The following is a 24,261-nucleotide window of genomic DNA, read 5'->3' as shown; positions in this document are numbered from 1 at the left end:
AGAAGGGTTGTTGTGTTGACCTACACTTTCTTTGGAGGACTTCAACGCCATGGCTAAAGAACCTCTCAAGAACAATAACAACAACAAAAACGCTGACTATAATTGGAGCCTCGTCAGTGTTACCATATATAAACTTCGCATCATCGTTTAAGCACATCAAATTCAAGTTTTAGTAAAATCTTGCAATATATATGCATCTTGCTATGTTAAACTTTATGTATTTAACTTGTTGCAGGCCTGTTTCGAAAAGTTACAAGATGATGTGAAGCGCCTTCGACAAGAGAATGAATATCTCAAGAAGTTGCTGGTATGCGGCATCGGATTCATGTTGATACAGAAATAATAAATCTAGATTCCTGATTTGTTAGCTTCTTCTTCTTTTTTTGAATTTGTTTGTTTTAGTGGAATTCGCCGAATAGTTGGATGGAAAAGCAGAGAGGTATGTGATTTTCCTTTCCCTGAGGAGTTTCAACAATTTTTGGTTAACGTTATGAGATTGTTGCTGTGTGGATGATGCTGTTGGTTTGGTTCAGCGGCGGAATTGGTGAAAGAAGAAGCTACGGAAATGGCGGTGGAGACGCAAGTGGAAGAACAGTGCGGCCCACCACTTTAAAAGTTTAGGGCCCAACACAGCCCATCACTGGCCAATATTTAAATGCCACTGCTGTGAAGACAACTTTCCTTCTATAGATATGTGTGGTTAATATAATTTGTTTAGCTTTTTTTTATACTTATTGTTGTTCTTTTGGTTTGTTTTGAAATCATATCAATATTTGTATTTTCTACCCTTTGCAATTCAATTACATGAATAATAAAATTAATTTACATGTTTCTCTCTCTCTTTCGTTCTCCTCATCTATAGTCATTGTATAAGTTTGTTGTTTAGTGATGATTTTACAAACAAATTTGAGTTTGTAGTGGGTTTTCAGAATGAATCGTTGATCTAAATTAAACCCTTCGGTTGTGAAAATGGAATCAGTGGGCGTGCTAATGACTTGCCCAATGCACAGTTACATCCAAGAAGAGCTCGCCAAGCGCTTCAACCTCTTCAAACTCTGGCACTTTCCCTCCTTCGCCGCCTTCGCCGAAGTCCACGGAAACTCCGTCCGCGCCGTCGTCGCCAGCGTCAAAGTCGGAGTGGACGCCGCCGCCATCGACTCCTTGCCCAAACTCGAGATTGTCTCCACCTACAGCGTCGGATACGACAATATCGACCTCCGAAAATGCAGAGAGAAAGACATTCCCGTCACCAACACGCCCAACGTTTTGACTGACGACGTCGCCGATCTCGCCATCGCCCTTGCCTTGTCCCTCTTCTGCAGAATTTCTCACTCCCCACGCTCTAACTCTGCTCCTCACATCACACCCAAGGTTTTCACTCACTCATTTTATCAGTAATTTTCTTCCAATTTTATTTAACTATTATGCTTTTAGTTTATGCATTTAGGGTTTACGAGAGAGAAGAGTGATTAATTAAATTTGATTTTGTGAATTGTATTCAGCTTAGTGAAAAAGCGGTTGGAATTATCGGGCTGGGGAGGATTGGGTGGGCTATTGCGAGGAGAGCTGAGGCTTTTGGGTGCCCAATCGGGTACCATTCGAGATCTGAAAAGGCAGAGTCAGGGTATAAATACTACTCTAACGTTCTTGACTTAGCTGCTGAATCTGAAGTACTGGTTGTGGCATGTACCCTCACCCCAGAAACCCGTCACATTGTGAACCGTGGAGTTCTTGATGCGTTGGGCCCAAAGGGTATTTTGATAAATATTGGGCGAGGCCCGCACGTGGATGAGGCCGAACTTGTGTGGGCGTTGAGAGAAGGAAGATTAGGTGGTGCGGGCCTTGACGTGTTTGAGAAAGAGCCAGATGTGCGTGAAGAGCTATTAAGGCTTGAGAATGTTGTGTTGACTCCTCATGTGGGGAGTGACACTGTGGAAACTTGCATGGCAATGGCTGAACTTGTGATTGCAAACTTAGAGGCACACTTCCTTGGGAACCCACTTTTGACTCCAATCATTTGATGCTGCATACAACCCTACCTTCATTTAATATTCAAAGAAGTAAGTATCTCACATTTGTTGCAATCCAATCATCTACCTCATTTGCTGCTGTTGTTACCATTTGTTTTTAGCGTCCCTTCTAATTCAATTTTGGCACTCAGGAAGAGAGATAATAAAATATTTACTCAAAGACTACAACAATTTCACTTTTTATTGATAAAGTTAATTATTCAAAAAAAATATTTTTACTAAGCATAAAAATATAGAAAACATTAAGATGCAATGTGCTTCATCTTTTGTTTTTTACATGTTGTAGAAATTTTTATTTTATTTAAATATATAATTAAATGTAATATTTTGACTTTTTTTATAATGTTTATTGTATAATACCATTTAATTATCAATAAATTAATTTGTGTGAGAATTGTAAATTTATTATATGCAGGTGGATATTACTATTAGTGAATGCAATAAACTAGATAAAAAAAAACAAATTTTAAAAAAGCACCAATTTATTTTGATAATTATTGTAATAATTATTATAAAAAGTTTGATTTACTAAGCGCAAACTATAAATTCTAAAAATATCTTTCATAGAAATTGAATTATTATAATTATGACGCTAAGTGTCATATAGTAAGTTATATGTTAATTCTAGAAATATTAGTATAGAAAGTGACATGTGAAACATATGTCATAAAAGTTAGATTTTTTTTTATGGTTCTTATAATTATGTTCATAGAAAATATTATAAAAAATCAAATTTTACATTAATTTTATATATTAGCAAAATAAATTAAATTTATTATGAGATTTTTTTAACTGACATAAAAACTATAAACTTTCTAGCTTATGTTTATGTTAGTTGTTTCATAAAAAGTTTTCTTATACTACGTAAAAGTATCATCTACACTAATGATTTATACTAACTTTTAGTCTTATCTATTACCATCTTTTTTGGATTATTGTTTTCCAATTACAGTTTTTTGAATTATTAATTTAATGTTATATTTATTATTATTGTTTTAATTGTTTATTTTCATTTTTAATAAAATATATCTTATTAATAAATTATTATTTAATATTACGATGAAAAAAAAGTTTTACATGCTTAAGATTTAATTTATAAAAAAAAATTATAAAAAAATGCAAATACACTGATAAACATACACTTGCAATTATTGAAAACACATGTAATTACTAGATATTAAAACTTGATTTTATAATTAATCTTGTGATAAAATTAAACTTGATATAAAAAAATATTAAAATAATAATATTGAGAGTTTTAATGTAGTTATAAAAATTAAAATTGTTAATAGTTATAATAAAATTTCCTTAAATGAAAGTTCATGTAAAATATGATTATTTCAAATAATGGTTTAAATAAGCACATTTAGAAGCCACTTTCTTAAATGATTTTCTCAATATCAAGATATTAGCCTCTAATTCTACATTGAAGGATATTCTATGCCCACCAACAAACACGTGTTTGAATTAAAATTCACAAACTTTATTTTATATCAAATTTATTTTATAAATTAATTTTATTTAAACAAAAATAACTTTGAATAAACCAATTAGAGTTTGTAATATTTTTTAAAAAAACGTATTTTTAACCTAATAAATATTGTGTCAGTAATGCCAATAAAAAAAATTAGATGTATTATTGAAAAATGATTTTTTTATATGTAATAGTGAAGTGATTTTTTTATGATAGAATTTACATAAGTTAAAAGCCAGAAATATTCCTTTTATGTTGAATTAAAATTTAGAGCTCACCCCACATTCCAACTGAAAATTGACACAGATTTATTAAAGTTAAAATTTAACTTCTTGCATCAAGTGGCATATTATTTCATAATATAAATATTTGAAATATCTTTCTTTTATTTTTTCTTGGCCAATCCACACCAACCATGTGAAGATAATATTTCTCAGAATTATCTAAAAAAAGGAAAAGTAAAAGCACTGAACGACCCCACTAATCATACAAAATATCATGACCCAAATCCAAGGCTTTCTTTTCATATCTAATTTCAGTTTCATTAATCTTCTTCTTTCTGGTATAGCCAAGATTCCTCTTCTTTCTTCTGATATATAGATAGAGAGAAGTTGGAAAAAGACCAGATAATATCCACAATATTTAGAGAGATTTAAGGGGAGCTTATCCAAAGCAGAAAAAGAAGAAGTGAAGAAGACGAAGCTATGATTATATACAGAATAAAAAAGAAGATGATTAAAAGGGTTTTGCATGAGAATATAGTCAGATAAGATAAGAAGCCCCTTTGAAGATGAGGAAATTGAGAGTCTCCAATGTAAAGTACATGAAGGTTCCCTTGGAATGGGTGAAAAAGCACCCAAAACTTGAACCCACCACACACTGCCATCCACAACCGAACTTCGTATCAAACTCCTACCATGAGTCAAATAAGCCATAAACTCACTCAATGTCTGATAGTTTTAACTTTGAAAGGACTACTACTTAATGTTGTGTAACATGGAAAAAAGATGAGAGAAAATGTTACCTTTTTAATGTGGGTAGCAATGGATGTGCAGTCCAAAACATCATACAGATCCAGAGCTTCAGAAGCAGATGCCATGGCTTGGATCTGCATCTTAAGGGGCATGTCAGTATCCTCTATCACAGCTTTACCTTCCAACATGATTTCACACCCTTTCTCTTTTCCAAGAGACTGAGCAATAACAATACCATATATCACTCTATATATGATGTTTCAGTTTTGTTTTGGAATCACTCAAATTACCATAAAGCTGGCACTGAGGCAGAGATACTGCAACTTTTCTGTCCTTATTTCTCTTAGCTCAAATTTTTGTCCTTGTTATGCAAATGTGCATCCATGAATAACTCCCTCTCATGATATTTTCTTAATTTGACATAGACATGATACGAGAATAATTTTACACTTATAATCTTTAGATACAGTTATATACTAAAGATTTATATGAATAAATATGTTGGTTTTTTTTTAACAGATAGATGTTATGTTTTTGTGTGGTTGAAGATGGTTTGTTCTTATTTTTATAATTATAATAAAAGTTTATACATTAAATTTAAGTTTTTAAAAAATTAATATGTTTTTTTTTTAAATTGTGTTAAAACTATATTAAAATATATTAAAGATTTAATAAATATTTTTTAAATTAGATATGAGGAAATTGATGTCAACGAATAGTGAGGAACTAAGGATACAACTGGTGAGGCCATAAATAAAAGGAATTTTGTCAGTTTGGTCATTTTTGCCAGACCCAAAATGGATCCTTATAAATTTGAAAGAAATATACTAAATAAGAAAGTTAAAAGGATTAAAAATATTACTATGCATAATCTTTTATTATTTACATATATTCAAAGAATTTTATTATATATTTTTCATTCAAAGATATATAATTTTGTAAAGAAATTTTTTCCATTGTTCTTTTTTCTTTCTTAGAAAACTACTAAACAATTATCTTATTTTATATTATTTTTCTTTTTTTTTTTCATACACCAAACCAATGTTAAGTTTGTTTTCACTTTGTTTGACTCTAGTATATTGTTAAAAAGTTAAAATACACTTAAAAAAAACATTTGTCGTAAGACATGTAGAGAAAACGTGCACGTGTTATGTGTATAAAAGACTTTTTTATTTTTCGAGAAAAGAAGTTTGAGAGTAAATATATATAAGTGATTAATAGGGAAAAAGAAGAGTTCAATAACTATCTTTACTTAGTAATTCACAAAAATCACATAGACATAACTGCATCAACTGTGTTTTTTCACCAAAATAATGTTTTTTTAAAATTACTATTTTGAGTAAAAAAAGTTTTTTTATGAAAATGGGTAAATGGTATCCTATTTTCGTAAAAAAAATTAACCTAAAATCATTTTAAAAAACTCATCAACTGTTTAGAGTAGTCACAATTATTGAAATTTACTTATTATTCAGAGTCCTTATAAATGATAATTTAATGAAAAAAAGAGAGTTTTTGATTTAGTATACACTTGATATTTGCAAAAATAGGTTACTTGAAAATGTAAAAAAATAATTAATCAGTGTTTAAAATGATTAAAGAATGAATAATATTTTAATTTGAAGGAATATAAGTTTAAATTTTATATATGAAGTTAAAAAAAATAAAAATTGTGATAACTTATTTTTTCATTTTATTATAATAACTAAATTAGATAGTATTATAGAAAAAGGTTGACATTTAATAATTACAATATAATATAATTCGTATGTTGCAAATGATAATCAACAAATCAGAGTGGCGCAGCGGAAGCGTGGTGGGCCCATAACCCACAGGTCCCAGGATCGAAACCTGGCTCTGATAAAACAGTGAATACTTTTTGCTTTTTAGTTTTTTTTTTCTTTTTTATTCTCTATATACAAATTGGGCTGGTTTTCGACTCTGATACTATTTGGGTCAAATGTGGGCCTTCATTAAATTATGTCAGGACATGGACACTTTAGGCCCAAAAAATTATTAACCTATTTAAAAAATAAAAAATTATTTAAATTATTTCACTATGGATGAGAAAAAATAAGGGAATGGAGAAATAAACTTATTCCCCACTGATTACATCAATATATTTAATCAATTTATTTAAAAAACATTTAAAAAATAAAATATTTTAAAATATGATTAATTCATATTTAATACACTTAAATATCTTATAAATTGTGAAATTATTGTGTTTGAGATTTAGAATTACAGTGTAAAAATATGATATTAACTTATTTATCATTCTAGGTGAATGACTAATGAAATATTATCATTTATTTGATTATTTGCTTAATAAAAAAAAATAGATGGTGATTTTGGGATTTTACAAGACAGTACTATATATTTTTTCAAAGAAAGAAAATGAATGCCTTGGAAAACTTATTTATAAACTTATAAGTGAAATATACTCTGAGACAACTATTGAAATTATATACATGATAAATTAATGAAAAAAAGTTTTTTGATTAGTATACATTTGGTAGCAATTTGCAAAAGCACGTTACTTGAAAATGTAAAAAATAATTAAAGAATGAACAATATTTTAATTTGAAGGAGTATAAGTTTAACTTTTATATACGAAGTTAAAAAAATAAAAAATGTGAGAACTTATTTTTTCATTTTATTCTAATAACTAAATTGATAGTAGTATAGAAAAAGGTTGAGATTTAATAAAAACAATATAGATTATGTTGTTTATGTTGCATACAGAATTCATCAAATCAGAGTGGCGCAGCGGAAGCGTGGTGGGCCCATAACCCACAGGTCCCAGGATCGAAACCTGGCTCTGATAAAAAGAGAAGGCTTTCCGCTTATTTTTTTTTTTTTCTCTTGGCTGGTTTTTGACGCTGATAAATGTGGGCCTTCATGAAATTATATCACCTCAATGGTTGGGTAAAATATTTTACATTGTCAAATATATTTAAATTAAATCCAAACAATTTTACAAGAAATATTTAATAAGGTTTAAACATATTATTACTTTATCCAAGATGTATGTGCAAGATATGTATGTACTCTGGATTCAAAGTCAAAAGATGTTTCGTTATGCTGATAGTTGCTCGTGAAAACACAACTTTACCAAATCCTTTCCCCCTGCAAAACTGATGTGGTTTTTGAGATATCATACATGTCAATTCCTTCTCTTGTTTTTTATTCAGATGCTAACAACCTTGCAATAAAATACTTAAATGGTGCAACCAATTTTGTAAGTTCTTAAAGGTGTTTTTGCAATTCATAATCTGCATTATCCAAAAGAGCTAAACGTCATGAATAAATTATAGAACGTACCTAAAATGATAACAAATAACATCACATTGCAGCATAGACAAACAAGAGAGGACCCATAATATAATTAGACAATTGTCCTACTCCTATAATTGAAGGTTCAAGAACTATTTTGCTGAAGTGGTTGTGCCCCACAAGGGAAAAAGACAACATAATAAACTCTTGTCATGTTATACAAACACTTGTATCAGAAAAAAAAAAAAAAAACAAGCTGCCGACACTCACTGAGGTTTGGTTCCAAGCCTTCCAACTATGTTATTCATTTCTCTTATTTATCCTTCATGCTTAAGCACTTATTTTGCATTCCACACCTTCTCTTTCTGTCCTTCCATGCAAACAAACGCTCTCTCTCATAAACAAAGCTGAATTGAGTTGTATGTGTCCTTTCTCATCATTTATCTACCATTATCTTTAGTGAGTGTTGGCATCTTTTGAGTTTCTCACTGCTTGTTTGCTTTTGCTGATATATATATACGTACAGATTCTGTGGCACAAGTTCTCAAGATTGTTGTTGTTGTTGTTGTCTGGTTCTACCAGTATCATTGAATTCACTCTATATTGGATACATACACTTGTATTATATCAGTTGTTCCTGTATTGCATAGTTGTGATTCATGATGCTGTCCACAAAATCTGATTCGGATATCACAAGCTTAGCCCCTTCTTCACCTTCAAGGTCTCCAAAGCGTCCTGTATACTATGTGCAAAGTCCTTCAAGGGATTCTCATGATGGAGACAAGTCATCTTCAATGCAGGCCACTCCAGTATCAAATAGTCCTGTGGAGTCTCCTTCACACCCTTCATTTGGGCGTCACTCTAGGAACTCTTCTGCTAGCCGTTTTTCAGGGATTTTCAGGTCATCATCTTCTGGAAGGAAAGGTGGTAGGAAGAGAAATGATAAGGGGTGGCCTGAGTGTGATGTCATTTTGGAAGAGGGTTCTTATCATGAGTTTCAGGATAAGGGTTTCACAAGACGCTTACAAGCACTAATTGCTGTGTTTACCTTTGTGCTTGTCTTCACTGTATTTTGCTTGATCATTTGGGGTGCCAGCAGACCTTATAAAGCAGAAGTTAATGTCAAGGTAAAAAAATTTATCAGTCTTGAAGGAGCGAATTTGTGCCACACTTCACTCTTATCTGTTTTTATTTTATTTTATTTGTAGACTAACACATGATAACTGCGGTAGGTAGCGGAGAAAATTATTAGTTAAACAGTCATTACTTGATAATTCAGCATCTGTTAGACACTATCACACTATGACTTGGTTGGTTCCTGATTCCTCCAACCATAAGCATAGTCTTGTTTGCATCCATCTTAAATGCTGCTGCAACAGTAATATCAAGTCTTTCCATTCTAGAAATGGATTTTCAACCTCAAAAGCTTATTAATTGCCAATAAAATGTTCATTAACCAACCTTTTGAAGACTAGTATTTCAATTCCTACATATATGCCCTTATTAGTAATCATCAGTTCCTGAAGTTATTATGTTTCTTAAGTTTCAGTCCCTTTTCAGGCTTATAAGCACTCACATTTCAATTCTTTTTCACACAGGAACTAATTCCCAAATGAGGGTCCCAGAGATGAAATCATTATTTTAACATCTTAGATCATTTGTTGTCTGAACCTGTCAATTGGTTTCTTGGTTATTCTAGAAACTCTATTTTGTTTCAAAATTAGAACATGGGACACGGATACCATAAATAAAACACTTAAAAACTTTGGTACATTACGATTTTGTTTCAATGTGCATAGTGGTTGACAACATTTGGATCCTTGCAGAGTTTGACGGTGCACAATCTCTATGTTGGAGAGGGTTTAGACTTCACGGGTGTCCCCACAAAAATGCTGACAGTTAATGTCACTTTGCGCATGAGCATCTATAACCCTGCTACATTTTTTGGGATTCATGTGCACTCCACACCCATCAATCTTGTCTTCTCAGACATCACAATTGCCACAGGCGAGGTAAGAATCATCTCATCACCTCTTTCTTCTGCTAAACAACAACAAATTCAATCATGCCAAACCCACTTTGGTAATGTTTATGCTCATCAAAATAAGTACTTAAATTAGAGACATGAAAAATTGTAAATATATGAAGTAACTTACATTGGCATATATGAGTAATTTGTTGCAGGTGAAGAAATACTATCAGCCAAGAAAAAGTCAGCGCATTCTATCAGTGAACGTGGAGGGTGCTAAGGTTCCCCTGTATGGTGCTGGATCCACCATAACTGTCTCCCAAACTGGCGTTGAAGTTCCACTCACATTGAACTTTGAAATCCGGTCACGTGGAGATGTGGTGGGAAAACTGGTGAAGACAAAGCATCATAAGCAAATCACTTGCCCCTTGGTCATCAACTCTTCGGGATCAAAACCTATCAAATTCAAAAGAAATGCATGCACGTACGAATGATGAATGTCCATTTTCAGAGAGTTAATCTTTTTGTGAAACAGTACCTAAAAATTGTGTAATCTATGGTCTGTGCCTGGCTTCAGATTAGAAGGTTCGTTTGGTTTGCATGAGAAGCAGTGTATAATACTTTACAGAACCAGTCTCCTGAATCCCTTCTGTTCTTTACTGTTATGAGCCTTGTGCCAATAAAATGCATGTAAATTTGAATGTGCATATGGATGAAGTGCATAGACAATTCGCCAGTTCATTACAGAGGAAATTGATAAATGTTCTGAGTCACTTTATGGAGAACATTTGAGCAAAGTACCATGATGTAGCTTAATGTTTAGGCAGGTATATGGTTCAGATGATTTGAAGAGAGCTAATTTTGTTTAACATTACATAAAATTGAACACAATAATGATCATAATTAACGAGATAACAACAACAAAAAGGTTTTTCAGGTTATCTTTGTGGGATGCAAACAAATTAAACTTGCTGTGCTTATTGATTTAGCATAAAGAGCTTTTAATTTTATTTGGCTGCAAATAAGAATAATTGCATAGCATGTATGGGTGGAAAATGGAAAGAAGATACTCAAACACATTATAAGGAAATTTTAACTATTTTTTTATATATTTTATTTAATGATATTTTTTATCAAAATTATCTTAAATTTGTTTTTGTTTAGAGTATAACCCTAAGTCACCAAAATAAGACTGATAAACAGGATTATATCACTGGGTCAAAATGATGTACACACTAATTAAAAGGTTATTTCACTTTATAACTTACTGTAATTTATTGCAATATTTTTTATAATTATCTTTACCCCTTTAATAAAAATATATTTTTCTAAAAAACTAAATTTTATGTATGAAATTTATAAACTTACATTTTATGCAATTTTTTTCATATGTATAGATTACTCTAATAGTTAATTTTAGGGAACACTTCAATACAAAAACCTTTCCCATCTATTTTTTTTTCAATTTTTCAACAAACTGATTAAATATTTTTTATTAATCGGCAAATATAAGAGGGGGATTCTCCTCCTAATAAAAATCTGAAATTTTTATCCTTGCAGAAAAAAAAAACATTTTTTTTTTCTCTATGGTCAAGGATAGTGGGAGGCATGGAGTCTCCTGAAATCTTGTTAACATGGTGGCCCGGAAATTAAGGCGCGTTCATAGTTTTGTCACTTTGCCCTTCTAAACCATTCTCCGCAGTGTTTTATTTCACAGTTCAAGCACATCTTCACTGATGTGCATTGTGCCACTTTTCCCAATTTCCTGAACTTTTCAGAAACCCCATCAGATCTTGATCCCCAACCAATTCTAGTAGGCAAAAAACATGTGTACGAGAAAACCCACTTTAAGGTTCATCTTCGTCCTCCTGTCCCTTCTCCTCGTACTGAAGTTTAACGTTGCAACAGAGATTGAGGATGAGTTGGAGGAGCTTTTAGCAGTGGACGAGGAAGTAGAGCGTGAAGCAGATGGGGGTGGCGATAAACTATCAGAAGCAGAGGTTTTAAGCAAAGCCCAAAGAATCGTTATTGAGCTCAACAACGACAACACAGAGAGGGTTGTTAATGGAAACGAGTTTGTTCTGGTTCTGGGGTATGCGCCTTGGTGTCCAAGGAGTGCTGAGATCATGCCCCATTTTGCTGAGGCTGCAACTTCTCTGAGGGAATTGAGAATCCCTCTTATTATGGCCAAACTTGATGCTGACAGGTATCCCAAGCCTGCATCTTTCCTTGGTGTCAAAGGCTTCCCCACTTTGCTTCTCTTTGTCAATGGCACCTCTCAGCCCTACTCTGGTGGTTTTACTGCGTAAGATGCTCTAACTCTTCTCACTTATAATTGGTTTCTCCGATATGTATCCAATGGTGATTCTGCACTTCATTGATATGTATTGGTGAAGTATTCAAACCCTTAAAAAAGGTTATGAAAATCTAATGCTGCTACACGAGACTTAGAAAACATGTATAATGTAGATACATCGAAACATTGTCCCTTAATGAGCCTTTTCGAAATTGTCCTCTTTATGTACGATTTCAAGAAAGGGATGAAATTAACAGGACTATTCAAGAAGTAACTTAGTAACTTATGATGGTAATGATTTATAATGTGTTTTTAATAATGTCCAAGAACTATGTTCTTAATTTTGATTTGCTGAATTGCAATTATATATATACTATTTTTTTATGAATTTTTGTTCATATATGGATACTATATACTTTTGAAATATTCATATTCCCGTATCTGACACATGTATCCTATGTTTGTGTGCGCTGTTTTGCTTGGAACGTTTATCGGCTTATTTGTTTCCATGATGCTTTCAGGGATGATATAGTGATATGGGCAAGAAAAAAGACTGGTTCTCCTGTTATTCGGATAAGTTCAGTGGTAGAAGCAGAGAAGTTTCTGAGAAAGTATCAAATGTTTCTCCTTGGTCAGTTTGATAAATTTGAGGTAAATGAAATTATGATTCAAGGTATGCTAGGGTTATCATACTTGAGGTTCCAAATTGACACAAGGTTCAGACGAGTGAGCTTTGTGGAGTTGATCAATTAATGTAATATTTGGTGCTGCAGATTATTTTTTGTTAATGAATTCTGTTGATAGAAAAACATTTACATTACCCCTGAATTTAGTAGGGTGGTATTATAACATTTTTTTATATATCGCAGGGACCTGATTATGAAGAATTTGTGAGTGCTGCAAAGTCTGATAATGAAATCCAGTTTGTTGAAGTGAATCAGGTAGAGGTTGCCCGAGTTCTTTATCCAGCTATCAATCCTACAGGTCGTTTTCTTGGAATTGTTAAGAGTGAACCAGAAAGATACACTGCATATGGTGAGTCTGTTGTTGGTTTGTAACTTTCTAGCCATATGTTGAATTCGTTGTACTGTTTCCTAATTAAAATATAAGTAAAACAGACATTGGTATTATTTGGTCATACGGGTATCACTATAACTTAGTATGTGAATTCCATACTTGTTGCAAATTAGAACCATGCAAAGAGAATAATAAACTAGAATCTCCCGGCTTTTCTGTTAACTTGAGCAGTGTATTCTACGTACATATCAGATTTATGTTATTTATGCAGTTAAAATTTGTTAGAACCACATTATAGGCTTGTTTACGTATAATATGATTTTTTTCTCTTACCAATCACACCAAATGGTGAGGAGTGAGGACTGACTAAAGCAACATGCAAAACTTTCCTGATTGTGCAGATGGAGCTTTCACAATGAATAAGATACTGGAGTTTGTAGACTACAACAAGTTTCCATTAGTTACAAAGCTGACTGAAATGAATTCTGTCAGAGTCTATGCCAGCCCTGTCAAGCTTCAGGTCGGTATTATATCCATGTTTTAATCTACAATAGATATTCTTTTGTAATTCATCTAGGTATATGCATATACGGTGCTCCAAATTACGCATATGATACCCAGCATTAAAAGATTTTTGACAATATTCAATAAATCTGACTATTATCAGAGTTAATTACAGTATACTCTTCTGGTGCTAATGAATGTTCTGGATGAACAGTGACCAGATTTGGATTATTTGACACTGGTTGGTTTTACTTTTAATTATTAGGTATAAATTCCTATTTGACTATGTAATACCAATGAAAAATAACTCAAGTAATCACTCTAGCAAGTCTTTCATCTTATCAAAATCATAATCTCGTCTATGATTTGCCATGTGTTGATCACTTGGTGACCACCTTGATGATTGGTAATTGAAACAAATGTGAGTATATATGTAAAGGAAAAAAATGTCTTTTTGGAAGTTATTGAGTAGTACTGCTTTTGTACAAAAATATTCCGGAGATCTGAACAACAAAATTGGTTCAGAACCTGGCTGTGCTCGTTCTCATTTAATTTGATATTCAATAACAGTAGTTTGGTTAAAAGACTAAAAAAAAAACCTTGCCTAAACTAAGCCACTAGCAGACTTCCTAAAGTTTCTCCAACTGCACATCAACAAGTGGGTCTTCTTTGTTGTTTACCAATAATAAATTTAACTCATCACAGGCTGTATGGACTGTTCCTTGTTGATTTAATTCATAATGTTTCTATTCAAGCTTACTAGTTACTAATAGTCAAGGTTAATTGTTTACTTTTTTCTAGGTTTTGGTCTTTGCAAACATTGATGACTTCAAGAATCTTCTTGATCCTCTTCAAGATGTTGCAAGAACATTGAAGTCAAAGGTGATTATTTACTTTGGCTTACATTTGGGGCTTTAAAACCATTTTCCTGCATTTTTAAGAACTTCTGGCCTAATTCTTTTGTTTAAATGCAGATAATGTTTATATATGTGGATATTGATGAAGAGAACCTTGCAAAGCCCTTCTTAACATTGTTTGGTCTTGAAGAATCAAAAAATACTGTGGTTAGTTTACTAGTTGGTTACAATGATATTTTTGGATTGTTTTATTAGTTTAAATAATCTTGGGTACTGATGTGATTTACTTCTTTGTTTGCCAAACAGGTAGCCGCGTTTGATAATGGAATGAGCTCAAAATATTTGTTGGAATCAAAACCAACAAAAAGCAATATTCAAGTACTATCTTGTTTTATGTAAATTATTCTTTTGGTGATCACCTACTTTCCAGACTAATTAATGTTAAATGGCATTCTGCAGGACTTCTGCAATAATCTTGTGCAAGGTTCGTTGTCACCTTACTTCAAGTCACAGCCAATTCCAGATAATGTGAGTACCATTTAAAATTTTCCGCATAATTTTCTTATACGTGTAAGATGTCTTTCTAGCTTTAGTTTCGGACAATTCCAGAAATTGGCTGCTATCATTGCCATATCATCATATGTGGCACTAGTTCTTTCAAATTAAATTGAATGTATAAAATATTGCAGAATCATTCTTAGAGATATATAGTGTGCTCTATGATTATAATAATATAATAGAACAATAAAAGGTATTTATTTTAGTTCTAAAACTTATTTCAATGTGTTGTTAATTAATCATCATGGCATTGGAAATTGCAGACTGAAGCAAGTGTACATGTTATTGTTGGGAAAACATTTGATGATGAAATCTTGAGCAGCAAAAAGGATGTGCTCTTGGAGGTTTGCAGAGTTTCATCCCTTCTATATTATATGTCATGTGCTCCAACTTCATTAGTTTGTTTGTGTTGGATATAAAAAAAAATTATTCAAGTGTATTTACTGAAAGACAAAGTCAGCTTTTTGGACAAGTTATTATATAATGTCATTCGTGTGTGTTCACCTGATAGCTTAAGCATTTAGTTTAGGGAAGGGGGCAAGTAGTGCCTACACTGTTGAAGGAGTCATCATTTTCTGAAAGTCTATTTTAGTCACCATCTCCCCATTTTCCTTCAATATGGAGACTACGCAATATCTCTGAATTCAAATAAGAGAGATTTTAAAATGTGTTGCTCAATAATAACAATAACTGCACAAATTTTGTTGAAAATATTACTTTGTCAGCTAGGGGAATTTTTTTTTTTTTTTCCGAAAAAGAAGATTGTATTATTGACTACTCCTTGGTGGATTTGCCCTCATGAGTGGTGACTGAAACAGGTGTTTACACCTTGGTGTATCAACTGTGAGGCCACTAGCAAGCAAGTAGAGAAGCTAGCAAAGCACTACAAAGGATCAAGTAATCTAATATTTGCAAGGATAGATGCTTCAGCGAATGAACATCCAAACCTACAAGTAAGCCTCATCAAAAGCTTTGTTGTCTCTATTTTTCAATAACAGATTACACTCACAGAATCTATTGTGAAAAAGTTTAAGATCCTGGGGTTTTATCCAGGACAAATGGTTTTTCCATATTGACCATTAACTTTATGAAAGTTTATGTTTACTGAAGATGCATTTTACCTTTGCTTGATATTTTAGGTGAATGACTACCCCACACTTCTGCTTTACAGAGCAGATGATAAGGCAAATCCAGTAAGTACTTCTCGGCACTCTGATTTTTGTGATAGAATTTCCGTTTATATAGGTACTACCACTTCATATAACCAAACATTTTCTTATGCAGATCAAACTTTCTACAAAATCTAGTTTGAAAGAATTGGCTGGATCCATCAACAAATATCTAAAAGTGAAAAATGTAAAAGATGAGTTATAGAACACAATAATGTTTCTTGAAAGTAAACAAACAACATTATATGGAAAGAAACAAGTATAATGGTTGCCTTGGGAAAGCATTTTCTAATTGGTATCCTTTCCCATACCTTTTTTTGCTGCACCAAATGTAAGTCACTTTAGTATTTGAATTAACTCACTGCTAGATCGTGAAAAGCTGCATATTCAGGACGTGATGAACTAGAGAACATCACATGTATCAAAGTTTTTATTTTCTGAAAAGGGTTATTCAGCCAAGTGTTGAACAAATTCATGTGCACATTTATATTTCGGTTTCCGTTTCACAGACATCGATAATAATTTGTAGCAGTAGTTAACTATTCGGGGTTAATGAAAGAGGCTAAGTGCAAGCCTGGCGTGTCAATAATTGTACTATATTGTTTTTTTTTATCTCATTGATATGCTTAGTTCAGTTATCAACATACCATTTTCCACCAAACATTTTGCCATTAAATACTGTGCAGCCGAGTACAAGTATCAAACCAGAACATCACATTTATTTCTGTTGTCTCCTGAAACAGTATACTTTGAACAACTTCATAAACGTTTGATGTTGACAATGTATTAGTGCAATGGCCCTAACCTTCTAGCTAGGGCTGTCAAAATGGTTCCACGCACCTCATTTTGGCCCCATTCGTCAAGTTCTATTGATTACAAATTGCAAATAATAATCTGTTCTGTCATAAGATTAAGATGGAGGTGGACTGACTGACAGTTTTCAACTTTTTTTATTTTTTTTGTTTGCTTTAGATCTATTTACTTAATTATAATAATTGATATTAGTTTTGAAAAATAAAAGTATAAGAAAAAATAATAAAATTAAATCAAATTTTAATAATATAAGAAAAGAAGGTTTAATATCTAAAAAAAAATATCAATAATATTTCAATAAATGAAATGATATATATAAAAAAATTAATGTAAATAAAATTTTATATAAAATATTAATTAGGCAAATGTTCCCTGCATCAAACATAATTTCGAAAATATCATTTTTTCCGAAAATAAAAATTCAAAATTGAAAATAATGCATTCCAGACAAATAAATCCTGAAGAGATTTTTGTGTTACGGATATAAAAATCCAGAAAAAAAAATCAAAATCTCATTCTGGATAAAAAAATTGGGAACTGAAAATAATACATTCCAGAAAAAATTATCCGAAAGAGATTATTGTGATCCGAAAAAGAGGGTCCGAAATGTAATTTTATATGTACCCATTTTTTTAAGGATATTTTCTATTTTTCCCCGTGATTGGATGCAGTGATATTAATTATTATCAATTTTTATTTTAAAAGTATAAGATCCTTGTATAAAAGTACCAAACAAAAATAAAAAAGGAACATTATATGGGTCGAGCTATGAACTTTTATTTTAAAATATAAGATCTCCTAAAAGTACCAAAATAAAAAAAGTTATATAGATTGAGTTATAATACGAGTTAACAGATTTAAAAAGTTAATATAAAATTATTTTGTTTACAATTCTTTCAGTATTTTTTTTTTTTTTAAATGTTGTGTATCCCTAACTACAACTTACAAATATTTTAAAGATTAATGCAATATTTTTCTTTATGCCACTCATCCAAAGTTTTCAAATTTATTCAAATCAAAATTAAAACAGTTTATATTCTGAAATTTGTTCAAGTTGACTTTAAAAAGTAAGTAAATTATTTTATCAAGTGCACTTTCAATATAAGAAGTAATTTAATCTAATATGTAAATAATGTGTGATATTTTAACTAGTATTTTCACTTTTATAAACCATATATTTATTCATGAAATATAGGCTCTATATAATTTCATCATGCTGGGGTTTGGTCCAAAAGAAATGCAAAACTACTTTTCATAGCAATCTTTAATAGATAACAAAACTACACATTTATTATTTGCTACAACTCTTGTGAACATATCTTGTAGTTATAGACACATCTTTCAATTACATAGTCTAAATAAAAATAGTAATAATTATAATTACTATCACAAGATAATTTAAACTGATAATGAATAAAAAAAAGTTAAAAAGTGAGAACTTTTGAGACATTTAATAATTTTCTTACGTGAGAACTACATCCAAGATACAGACATGATTGACAAACAACTAAATGCTGAATTTTTGTTGCTTAAAATTCTTGCCAAAACATTACTAAAATTAAGACTTGCTAAAAAATTCGAATTGAAAAATGTGAATTAAATAGTCCTTTCCTTGAAAGTGAATCTACAAACAGCCTGAATTTTGATGCTTAGGCTGCATAGGTACAAAGGTTTTCAAAACCCATGTACTCTTTATGGGCAAGTTTTTGGACCATGCTTGCTATGCCCACACTACCTGCAATGATATTATAGAGGTAAAAAATGAAACAATGTTAATAAAAGATTGCAAAAGTAGAAGGCTTTAGGCATGAACACAAGTGGTAATGAGACTTGCCTAGTGATAGTGCACTGACAAAAATGGTGCCAGAGAGGATGAAAATGATGAGTGATGCTCTCCCCAACAAGGCCACCAGCTTTTTCACTAAAACTTGCCCCACAAAGGCAGCAAAAGTGGACACAGCCACAAAGTAAAGAGCTACAAGAGCCAATCAAAGAGTGAATATGATTTAAAGCCATAAAGTTCTCACTTTCAATATCAGTTTTACTCCCATTATAAATCATACACCATACTTACTATAAGGAATTGGAAACCGATTCAAGAGGTAGTATTCAACCACTGACATAGATGCAGAAAATGTCATGGCAAAAGTAGCTGTAGCACTTGACACCTGCATAAAAAACAAAAGTGTCACTCACAAAGTTTTCCACATGTCTCAATCAATTGTACTATGTGGTAGAAGGATGAAAGGTGGTACCTGAGGAGGGATTCCTAACTCTAGGAAAAGAGGTCCCAAAATGAAACCTCCACCAAGACCAAGCAAGCCACCAACCATACCAGCACATATGCCACATGCACAATACAGAATCAACTGGTGTGCTCTCCACTGTGTTTGTTGATCTCCTTTCGATGCTATCACTGCCTTCCCTTTGTATAAACGCACGGCCTGAAAGGTTGTCACTCCTAATGCCACAGGAACCTGCAAAAAAACTAAGAAATATGATCACTATCATGCCATGCCCTTCTGCTTTTTTTGTAATTCGAACCAAATGCAACTTTGTTGTAGTTCGTGTCATGTCATGTGGAAATGATATTTATGCACCTGTAATAGATTAAGTATCCAGTAATCCGTTGAACAAGTTGTTGTGTGACTCTGATTGAAAACAAACAAAGCCATGGTTTAATCACACATTCAACAAAGAAAGTAAGAAAATGGAAATTGCAGATTTAAATTGCTCATCAGATACCAACTTTTCCAATTTCGCATGCAAGTATAACGATCCAGACAGTGAAAAGCATTCCAAGTGTTTTCCAGCGAATATTCCCAACAAGAGATCTCTGCATGGCACTCACATGTGTCATTCTCATAAATAATAGAATCTGCTTAGTGACAAAGTTTAGTGACCAAAACTGTTTTTTTAATACAAAGTGAGTCGCCATTGACGTTATTTTTTATGTTTAATTCATCAGTCTCACCTTTTGGTCGGATTTTTTGGAAGCTGTGTTATTACTTGCGGCTGGTGGACCTCCTGGTAGAGGCTCATATGCGACCTCCTCGGTTCTTTCAGTGCCTAATTACAGTGTGGAATATATGACATGATAGTCTTGGAAACCAGAGACAAACTAAACTCAGAACAAACATCTACAATACACTTTTCACTGACCCACATACCATTTAACTGTGATTGTCTAGCAGATTCCTGGAATTATAACAGGAGATGCATCAAAAGGGTGTAAGAAAACAAACACAGATTTATTAGTGATGAAAGATTTTCTGAAAAAATGTTAAAGCACCTTCTTGATGATGGTTTCTTTTTTCCATGTCTCAACCCCCTTTAGAAGTGCCTTGGTTGCAATTCCTGTTCAGATAAAGCTACGTCAAAAGAGTGGCAGCGAAAGAAGAGAAGTTAAATTGTTAATAGTTCTTGTTCTTGCCTATGAAGATGATTATTAGCAAGACTGTGATCATCCAATCAGCAAAAATAACATTGAAGGCAACTCCAATGCTGATTCCAAGCACCAGCACTGGTTGGAAAAGAAGTGCCAAGTCGTAATCAATGACTGGCATGTCAAGTGTTGGGTGTTTTTGCTTCAAATTGTAGAAAACAGTCGATGCTGCTCCACCCGTAATCATACCTTCATACATATCAAACCATCAGCACTCACAAATCTCATCTCACAGACAACATTCTAATCAATAACCTCAGCAAAAAGCTCTACCTCAATACTTTTCCAACCACTTAACGTCCAATGTTTATTCATCATTTTCATCTAACCAATAACTCTTTGGGGACATTACAGTTTACAAATTAGAGAACAAGGTTCTCATATTTTTCCACTTTCTTTCTATGTTCTTTATTTCCTTGCAACTTTTCCTCACTAAGAAAAAAGAATACCAGAGTTTTCTTTCTCTCCAGATAGATTTTTATTTTTATTTAAATTCAAAGTGTAAAAACAATAGTTATCTTTATCTAATATTATTCATCCCTTTTAAAAAAAAAATATTAAACATCAATAAAGTCTATATCATTCCGAAGTTATTACTATGTATATAAATTTTATAGGTAATTTTTTACTTTTAAGAATATTGATATAAAGGCGATTTATAAGGTTTACGTTCACTTATTAAATCTCCTTAATTCTAATCTATGGATCTACAATAAATAATAATAAATAATTAAAAAGTGTAATTTGAAGGAGAGAAAAGGGAGAAAAAGAATAAGAAATGTAATAAATAATACAACCGACAGAGAAGAGAAAGATACAAAAATTGTTTAATGTGATATGAATTGGTTATGAGTAACATAATTAGAAACAAATCTTTTAAACTATTATGTAACAAATTCAAGAATTATAAATTTGTGGTGGAATATTGATATTATAAACTTTTTAAAATATATATAAAATTATAAAAAAAATACATATACTAAGGCTTTGTTTGGATTGGGAAGTGGAAAGTTGAGGGTGTGGGAGAGTGAGAGTGTGAGAAGAAAGTGTGAAAAAATAGTGTGTTTGGATTAATGTATGTTAGAATGGATGTGTAAAGAAAGTTTATTGAGATACGCGAGTGATGTGATGGTTATAAGAGTATTTTAAATTATTTTGAATAGTGTAAATGGTAAGATTCAAAATTTACCCTTATATATAAAAAAAATTATTAATTTTTGCATATTTTAGTTAATTAAAATAATTTAAAGTTTCATTTATAAATAAAAGAAAAAAATTAAAATTCAAAGAAATAATTAAATATAATTTTAAATGTAAGTATAATTTTATTATTTTTCATTTTATTAATTTAAATTAATTTTGTTACTTAAATTATTTCATTTAGATAATTTTAATATTATTTATAATTCTTTAAAATATATTATGTTAACATAAAATTATTAATAATAATAATTTCCATTATTAATATTATTGGAAGAAGGGCACCATGGTCTTTTCATCTCATTCCACTCTCCTTTCTGTTCAGTTATGAGAGGATCCTAAATACTCTCAACTTTTCACTCACTCTCAACCTCAACCTCCGTCTCTCATAGAAGCAAACAAGGTGACACTCATTTACCTTCACCCTCAATCTCCATCACCTCAAAGAGAGAGTGTGAGAAAGTAGAACTAGTATGATTATGGAATAAAATAAGAAAAGTTTATAACCACAACTTTGTCCAAAAGTGGGCAAATGGTAGCTATGATGATGAATAAGGATTGAAGTGTCGAAAGCCCCGACAAACACAACCGCCATTGTTTCCCTCGTGCTCAGCTTTTAGTATTAAAAAATGCTCAACTTACAAATCATTTTTTTTACTATTAATTTATCAAAGAAAAACATAGACAAAGATAAAAATAAATTAAAGAAGAGCAAAAGTAAAAGATGTATGCAAATTAATAATGATTATGTGAGGTGATGGAGGTAATAATGTGGTAAAATAGTTTAGTTCCTTTGTTTAGATATTTATAATATGCTTATAATATTATTTCTATTGCTATATTTAATTGCAATTATAATTATTTTTTTTATTACTTTATATTTAAGTGAGGAAAAAAAATCCCCCGCAACATAAGGGTTCTTCGGTTTTCAATTAACAAAAGCGACATATAGAATTTTGATCACAGAGATAATCATAACAAAATCTTAGTTTTTATTTAGTAATCAGACAAAACTCACCTTAAAAAAGAAAAAGATTGTCCTTTAAACTCTTTCAACGTGTTTTTCTTATTTAGGATGTATCCTATCATATTAATATTTTATTCTTTTTCACATTAATTGAAGAGCATAAATTATAGTAAATCATATCATGGCATTAATTAATCATAAATTGATATAAACAAGAAATCCAATCATCTCTATGTTACAGTGAAGAATTATATATTTTCAAGTTGATTAGGTTAAATAGAGTCTGATAAAAAAAATCAGAAACACGAACAAATCAAATCTCATTCTTTAATGGAGTGATAGAATTGTTCAAACCTAACACAATCCAACTTGCAGACTCTTGGAAAATTTAGATATAACCATGTTATTTTACCATTACTGGTCTTAACATTAACAGCAAATAAATACACAAATTTCATTGGTAATGGTTGTAGTTTGTAAATTAATGAAAACGAATCAAAAGTTTGCAAGGAAATTTAACTACAAATAGCCTAAATTTGAGAAAATTTGCAAGCAACTCTTATTCTTGTTTTTGTTTTCAAAAAACTAGTTCATAAACTCAGAAAAATGTAGAGAGCAGAAGATTTTTTATCTGAACTACTTTGTTGCAGCACCAGTACATATATATACATACATATATATACATATATATATATATGTATATGTATAGAGAGAGATCTGCAGTGCTTACATTTGGAGATTGCAGTTGCTGATTTTTGATCAAATCCAATGATAATGGAAAGCATGGTTACAAATATTCCACCTCCTCCAACACCTCCCACAGTCCCAAATGCAGATCCTAAGAACCCTATTATGCTTCCTGTTACTATTCTCCATCCAAATTCTATGTCCTGCAAATTAAACCACCATCATCAGTAATAAAATAAACTAAATAATGAGAAACAAAGAGAAGAGTAGACAGTTACCGGCCAAGTATGCTGGTATCCTGATCCTGAGCTCCATAGAAAGTTCAGAACTTTAGAAAGAAAACCAGCACCCTCCTCCGCCGTCTCAACGGTGGTGGAATTCATGGTTTTGTCGTTTATGTTTTGATGAACAGAGAGAGAAAGAGAGGGTGAGATTAAAACAAGAGTGATTGCAAAAATCACTCCAAAGAGTGTTGATCCATTCACAGCCATCTTCAGTGTGTTTTTCCTCACCAAAGCCAAGACCTTGCTAAATAGAAAAAAGCATAAACTCAAATAACCCAAAGCTAGTTCCTCTTACTACTGCAAGAATCAATGGCACATGTGTTAGGTAAAGATGTGATGAAAAACTAAGTCTAATAATGAAAACCTCTGACACGTAATAATAATTGCAGGGAAAATTATATTTGATAACGGAGTTTATATAGAATGTCACAAAAGAATAAGTTTAAAATTAAATAATATAAAAAAAAATTAAAATAGTAATATTTAGAGTTGCATAACCAAGCACACTCACCATTGAAAAATAAATTACTAGTTGAAATGAAAATCATTTTTATTTCACCTTTTTTTTTTCTTTTATATCTTTTCCGTCACGTTTTTTTTTTTTCTGTTTCTCTCGTTTCCATTGCAGCTGAAGTTATGGAAGGTCGAAATCAACAGCATTTGGAATTATATCTTAAAAAGCTGAGTCAGAAATGAGTTGGAAAAAAGACTTTTTCTACCATCCACCCCACTTCATTGTCAGAA

The 24,261-nt window shown here is 31.6% G+C and overlaps 5 protein-coding genes and 2 non-coding genes across 10 annotated transcripts; 5 read left to right on the top strand and 2 right to left on the bottom strand.

Annotated features, from left to right (window-relative positions):
* Nucleotides 1–46: 46 nt before the first annotated feature.
* LOC137835931 (D-isomer specific 2-hydroxyacid dehydrogenase family protein) lies at nt 47–4,826 on the top strand. Of its 2 annotated transcripts, XM_068644690.2 has the most exons (6): nt 47–112; nt 236–307; nt 403–439; nt 534–1,371; nt 1,503–2,060; nt 4,073–4,826. In XM_068644690.2, exons 4-5 carry the CDS (start codon nt 970–972, stop codon nt 2,019–2,021), a joined length of 921 nt encoding a protein of 306 aa, XP_068500791.2. In that variant the 5' UTR covers nt 47–112; nt 236–307; nt 403–439; nt 534–969; the 3' UTR covers nt 2,022–2,060; nt 4,073–4,826. The 2 variants fall into 2 exon arrangements, with proteins under 2 accessions (XP_068500791.2, XP_068500790.2); XM_068644689.2 differs by lacking the exon at nt 4,073–4,826 and having other exon boundaries at nt 1,503–2,117.
* On the bottom strand, nt 4,193–4,666 carry LOC137835933 (dynein light chain 1, cytoplasmic). Its single transcript, XM_068644692.2, has 2 exons — nt 4,529–4,666; nt 4,193–4,416 (listed from the first exon to the last, which is right to left on the bottom strand). Exons 1-2 carry the CDS (start codon nt 4,664–4,666, stop codon nt 4,267–4,269), a joined length of 288 nt encoding a protein of 95 aa, XP_068500793.1. The 3' UTR covers nt 4,193–4,266.
* Nucleotides 4,827–6,266: 1,440 nt separating the features above from the next.
* TRNAM-CAU (transfer RNA methionine (anticodon CAU)) lies at nt 6,267–6,338 on the top strand. The gene has a single exon. It is a non-coding gene; the product is annotated as a tRNA-Met (tRNA).
* An 892-nt stretch (nt 6,339–7,230) lies between these two features.
* TRNAM-CAU (transfer RNA methionine (anticodon CAU)) lies at nt 7,231–7,302 on the top strand. Its single transcript has one exon. It is a non-coding gene; the product is annotated as a tRNA-Met (tRNA).
* A 678-nt stretch (nt 7,303–7,980) lies between these two features.
* On the top strand, nt 7,981–10,427 carry LOC137835942 (uncharacterized). Of its 3 annotated transcripts, none has more exons than XM_068644704.2 (4): nt 7,981–8,025; nt 8,402–8,878; nt 9,578–9,763; nt 9,936–10,427. In XM_068644704.2, exons 2-4 carry the CDS (start codon nt 8,411–8,413, stop codon nt 10,212–10,214), a joined length of 933 nt encoding a protein of 310 aa, XP_068500805.2. In that variant the 5' UTR covers nt 7,981–8,025; nt 8,402–8,410; the 3' UTR covers nt 10,215–10,427. The 3 variants fall into 3 exon arrangements, with proteins under 3 accessions (XP_068500805.2, XP_090158126.1, XP_068500803.2); XM_090302000.1 differs by having other exon boundaries at nt 7,981–8,170; nt 8,278–8,878; XM_068644702.2 differs by lacking the exon at nt 7,981–8,025 and adding an exon at nt 8,033–8,170.
* Nucleotides 10,428–11,230: 803 nt separating this feature from the next.
* LOC137835941 (protein disulfide isomerase-like 1-6) lies at nt 11,231–16,592 on the top strand. The gene is made up of 12 exons (XM_068644700.2): nt 11,231–12,025; nt 12,538–12,667; nt 12,886–13,051; nt 13,435–13,553; nt 14,339–14,419; nt 14,512–14,601; nt 14,701–14,772; nt 14,854–14,922; nt 15,216–15,296; nt 15,771–15,905; nt 16,092–16,145; nt 16,237–16,592. The coding sequence occupies exons 1-12, from the start codon at nt 11,547–11,549 to the stop codon at nt 16,324–16,326; spliced, it is 1,566 nt and encodes a 521-aa protein (XP_068500801.2). The 5' UTR covers nt 11,231–11,546; the 3' UTR covers nt 16,327–16,592.
* Nucleotides 16,593–18,351: 1,759 nt separating this feature from the next.
* Nucleotides 18,352–23,955, bottom strand: LOC137835940 (sulfite exporter TauE/SafE family protein 3). The gene is made up of 12 exons (XM_068644697.2): nt 23,512–23,955; nt 23,277–23,436; nt 20,368–20,568; nt 20,227–20,291; nt 20,105–20,132; nt 19,909–20,003; nt 19,684–19,770; nt 19,535–19,585; nt 19,190–19,411; nt 19,009–19,102; nt 18,765–18,909; nt 18,352–18,665 (listed from the first exon to the last, which is right to left on the bottom strand). The coding sequence occupies exons 1-12, from the start codon at nt 23,722–23,724 to the stop codon at nt 18,584–18,586; spliced, it is 1,443 nt and encodes a 480-aa protein (XP_068500798.2). The 5' UTR covers nt 23,725–23,955; the 3' UTR covers nt 18,352–18,583.
* Nucleotides 23,956–24,261: the final 306 nt, after the last annotated feature.

Source organism: Phaseolus vulgaris, chromosome 5 (assembly GCF_051622355.1).
Source record: "Phaseolus vulgaris cultivar YP4 chromosome 5, ASM5162235v1, whole genome shotgun sequence".
Taxonomy (NCBI): domain Eukaryota; kingdom Viridiplantae; phylum Streptophyta; class Magnoliopsida; order Fabales; family Fabaceae; genus Phaseolus; species Phaseolus vulgaris.
Note: the sequence above shows the minus strand (reverse complement) of the source record. Positions and strands in the feature narration are given on the sequence as shown.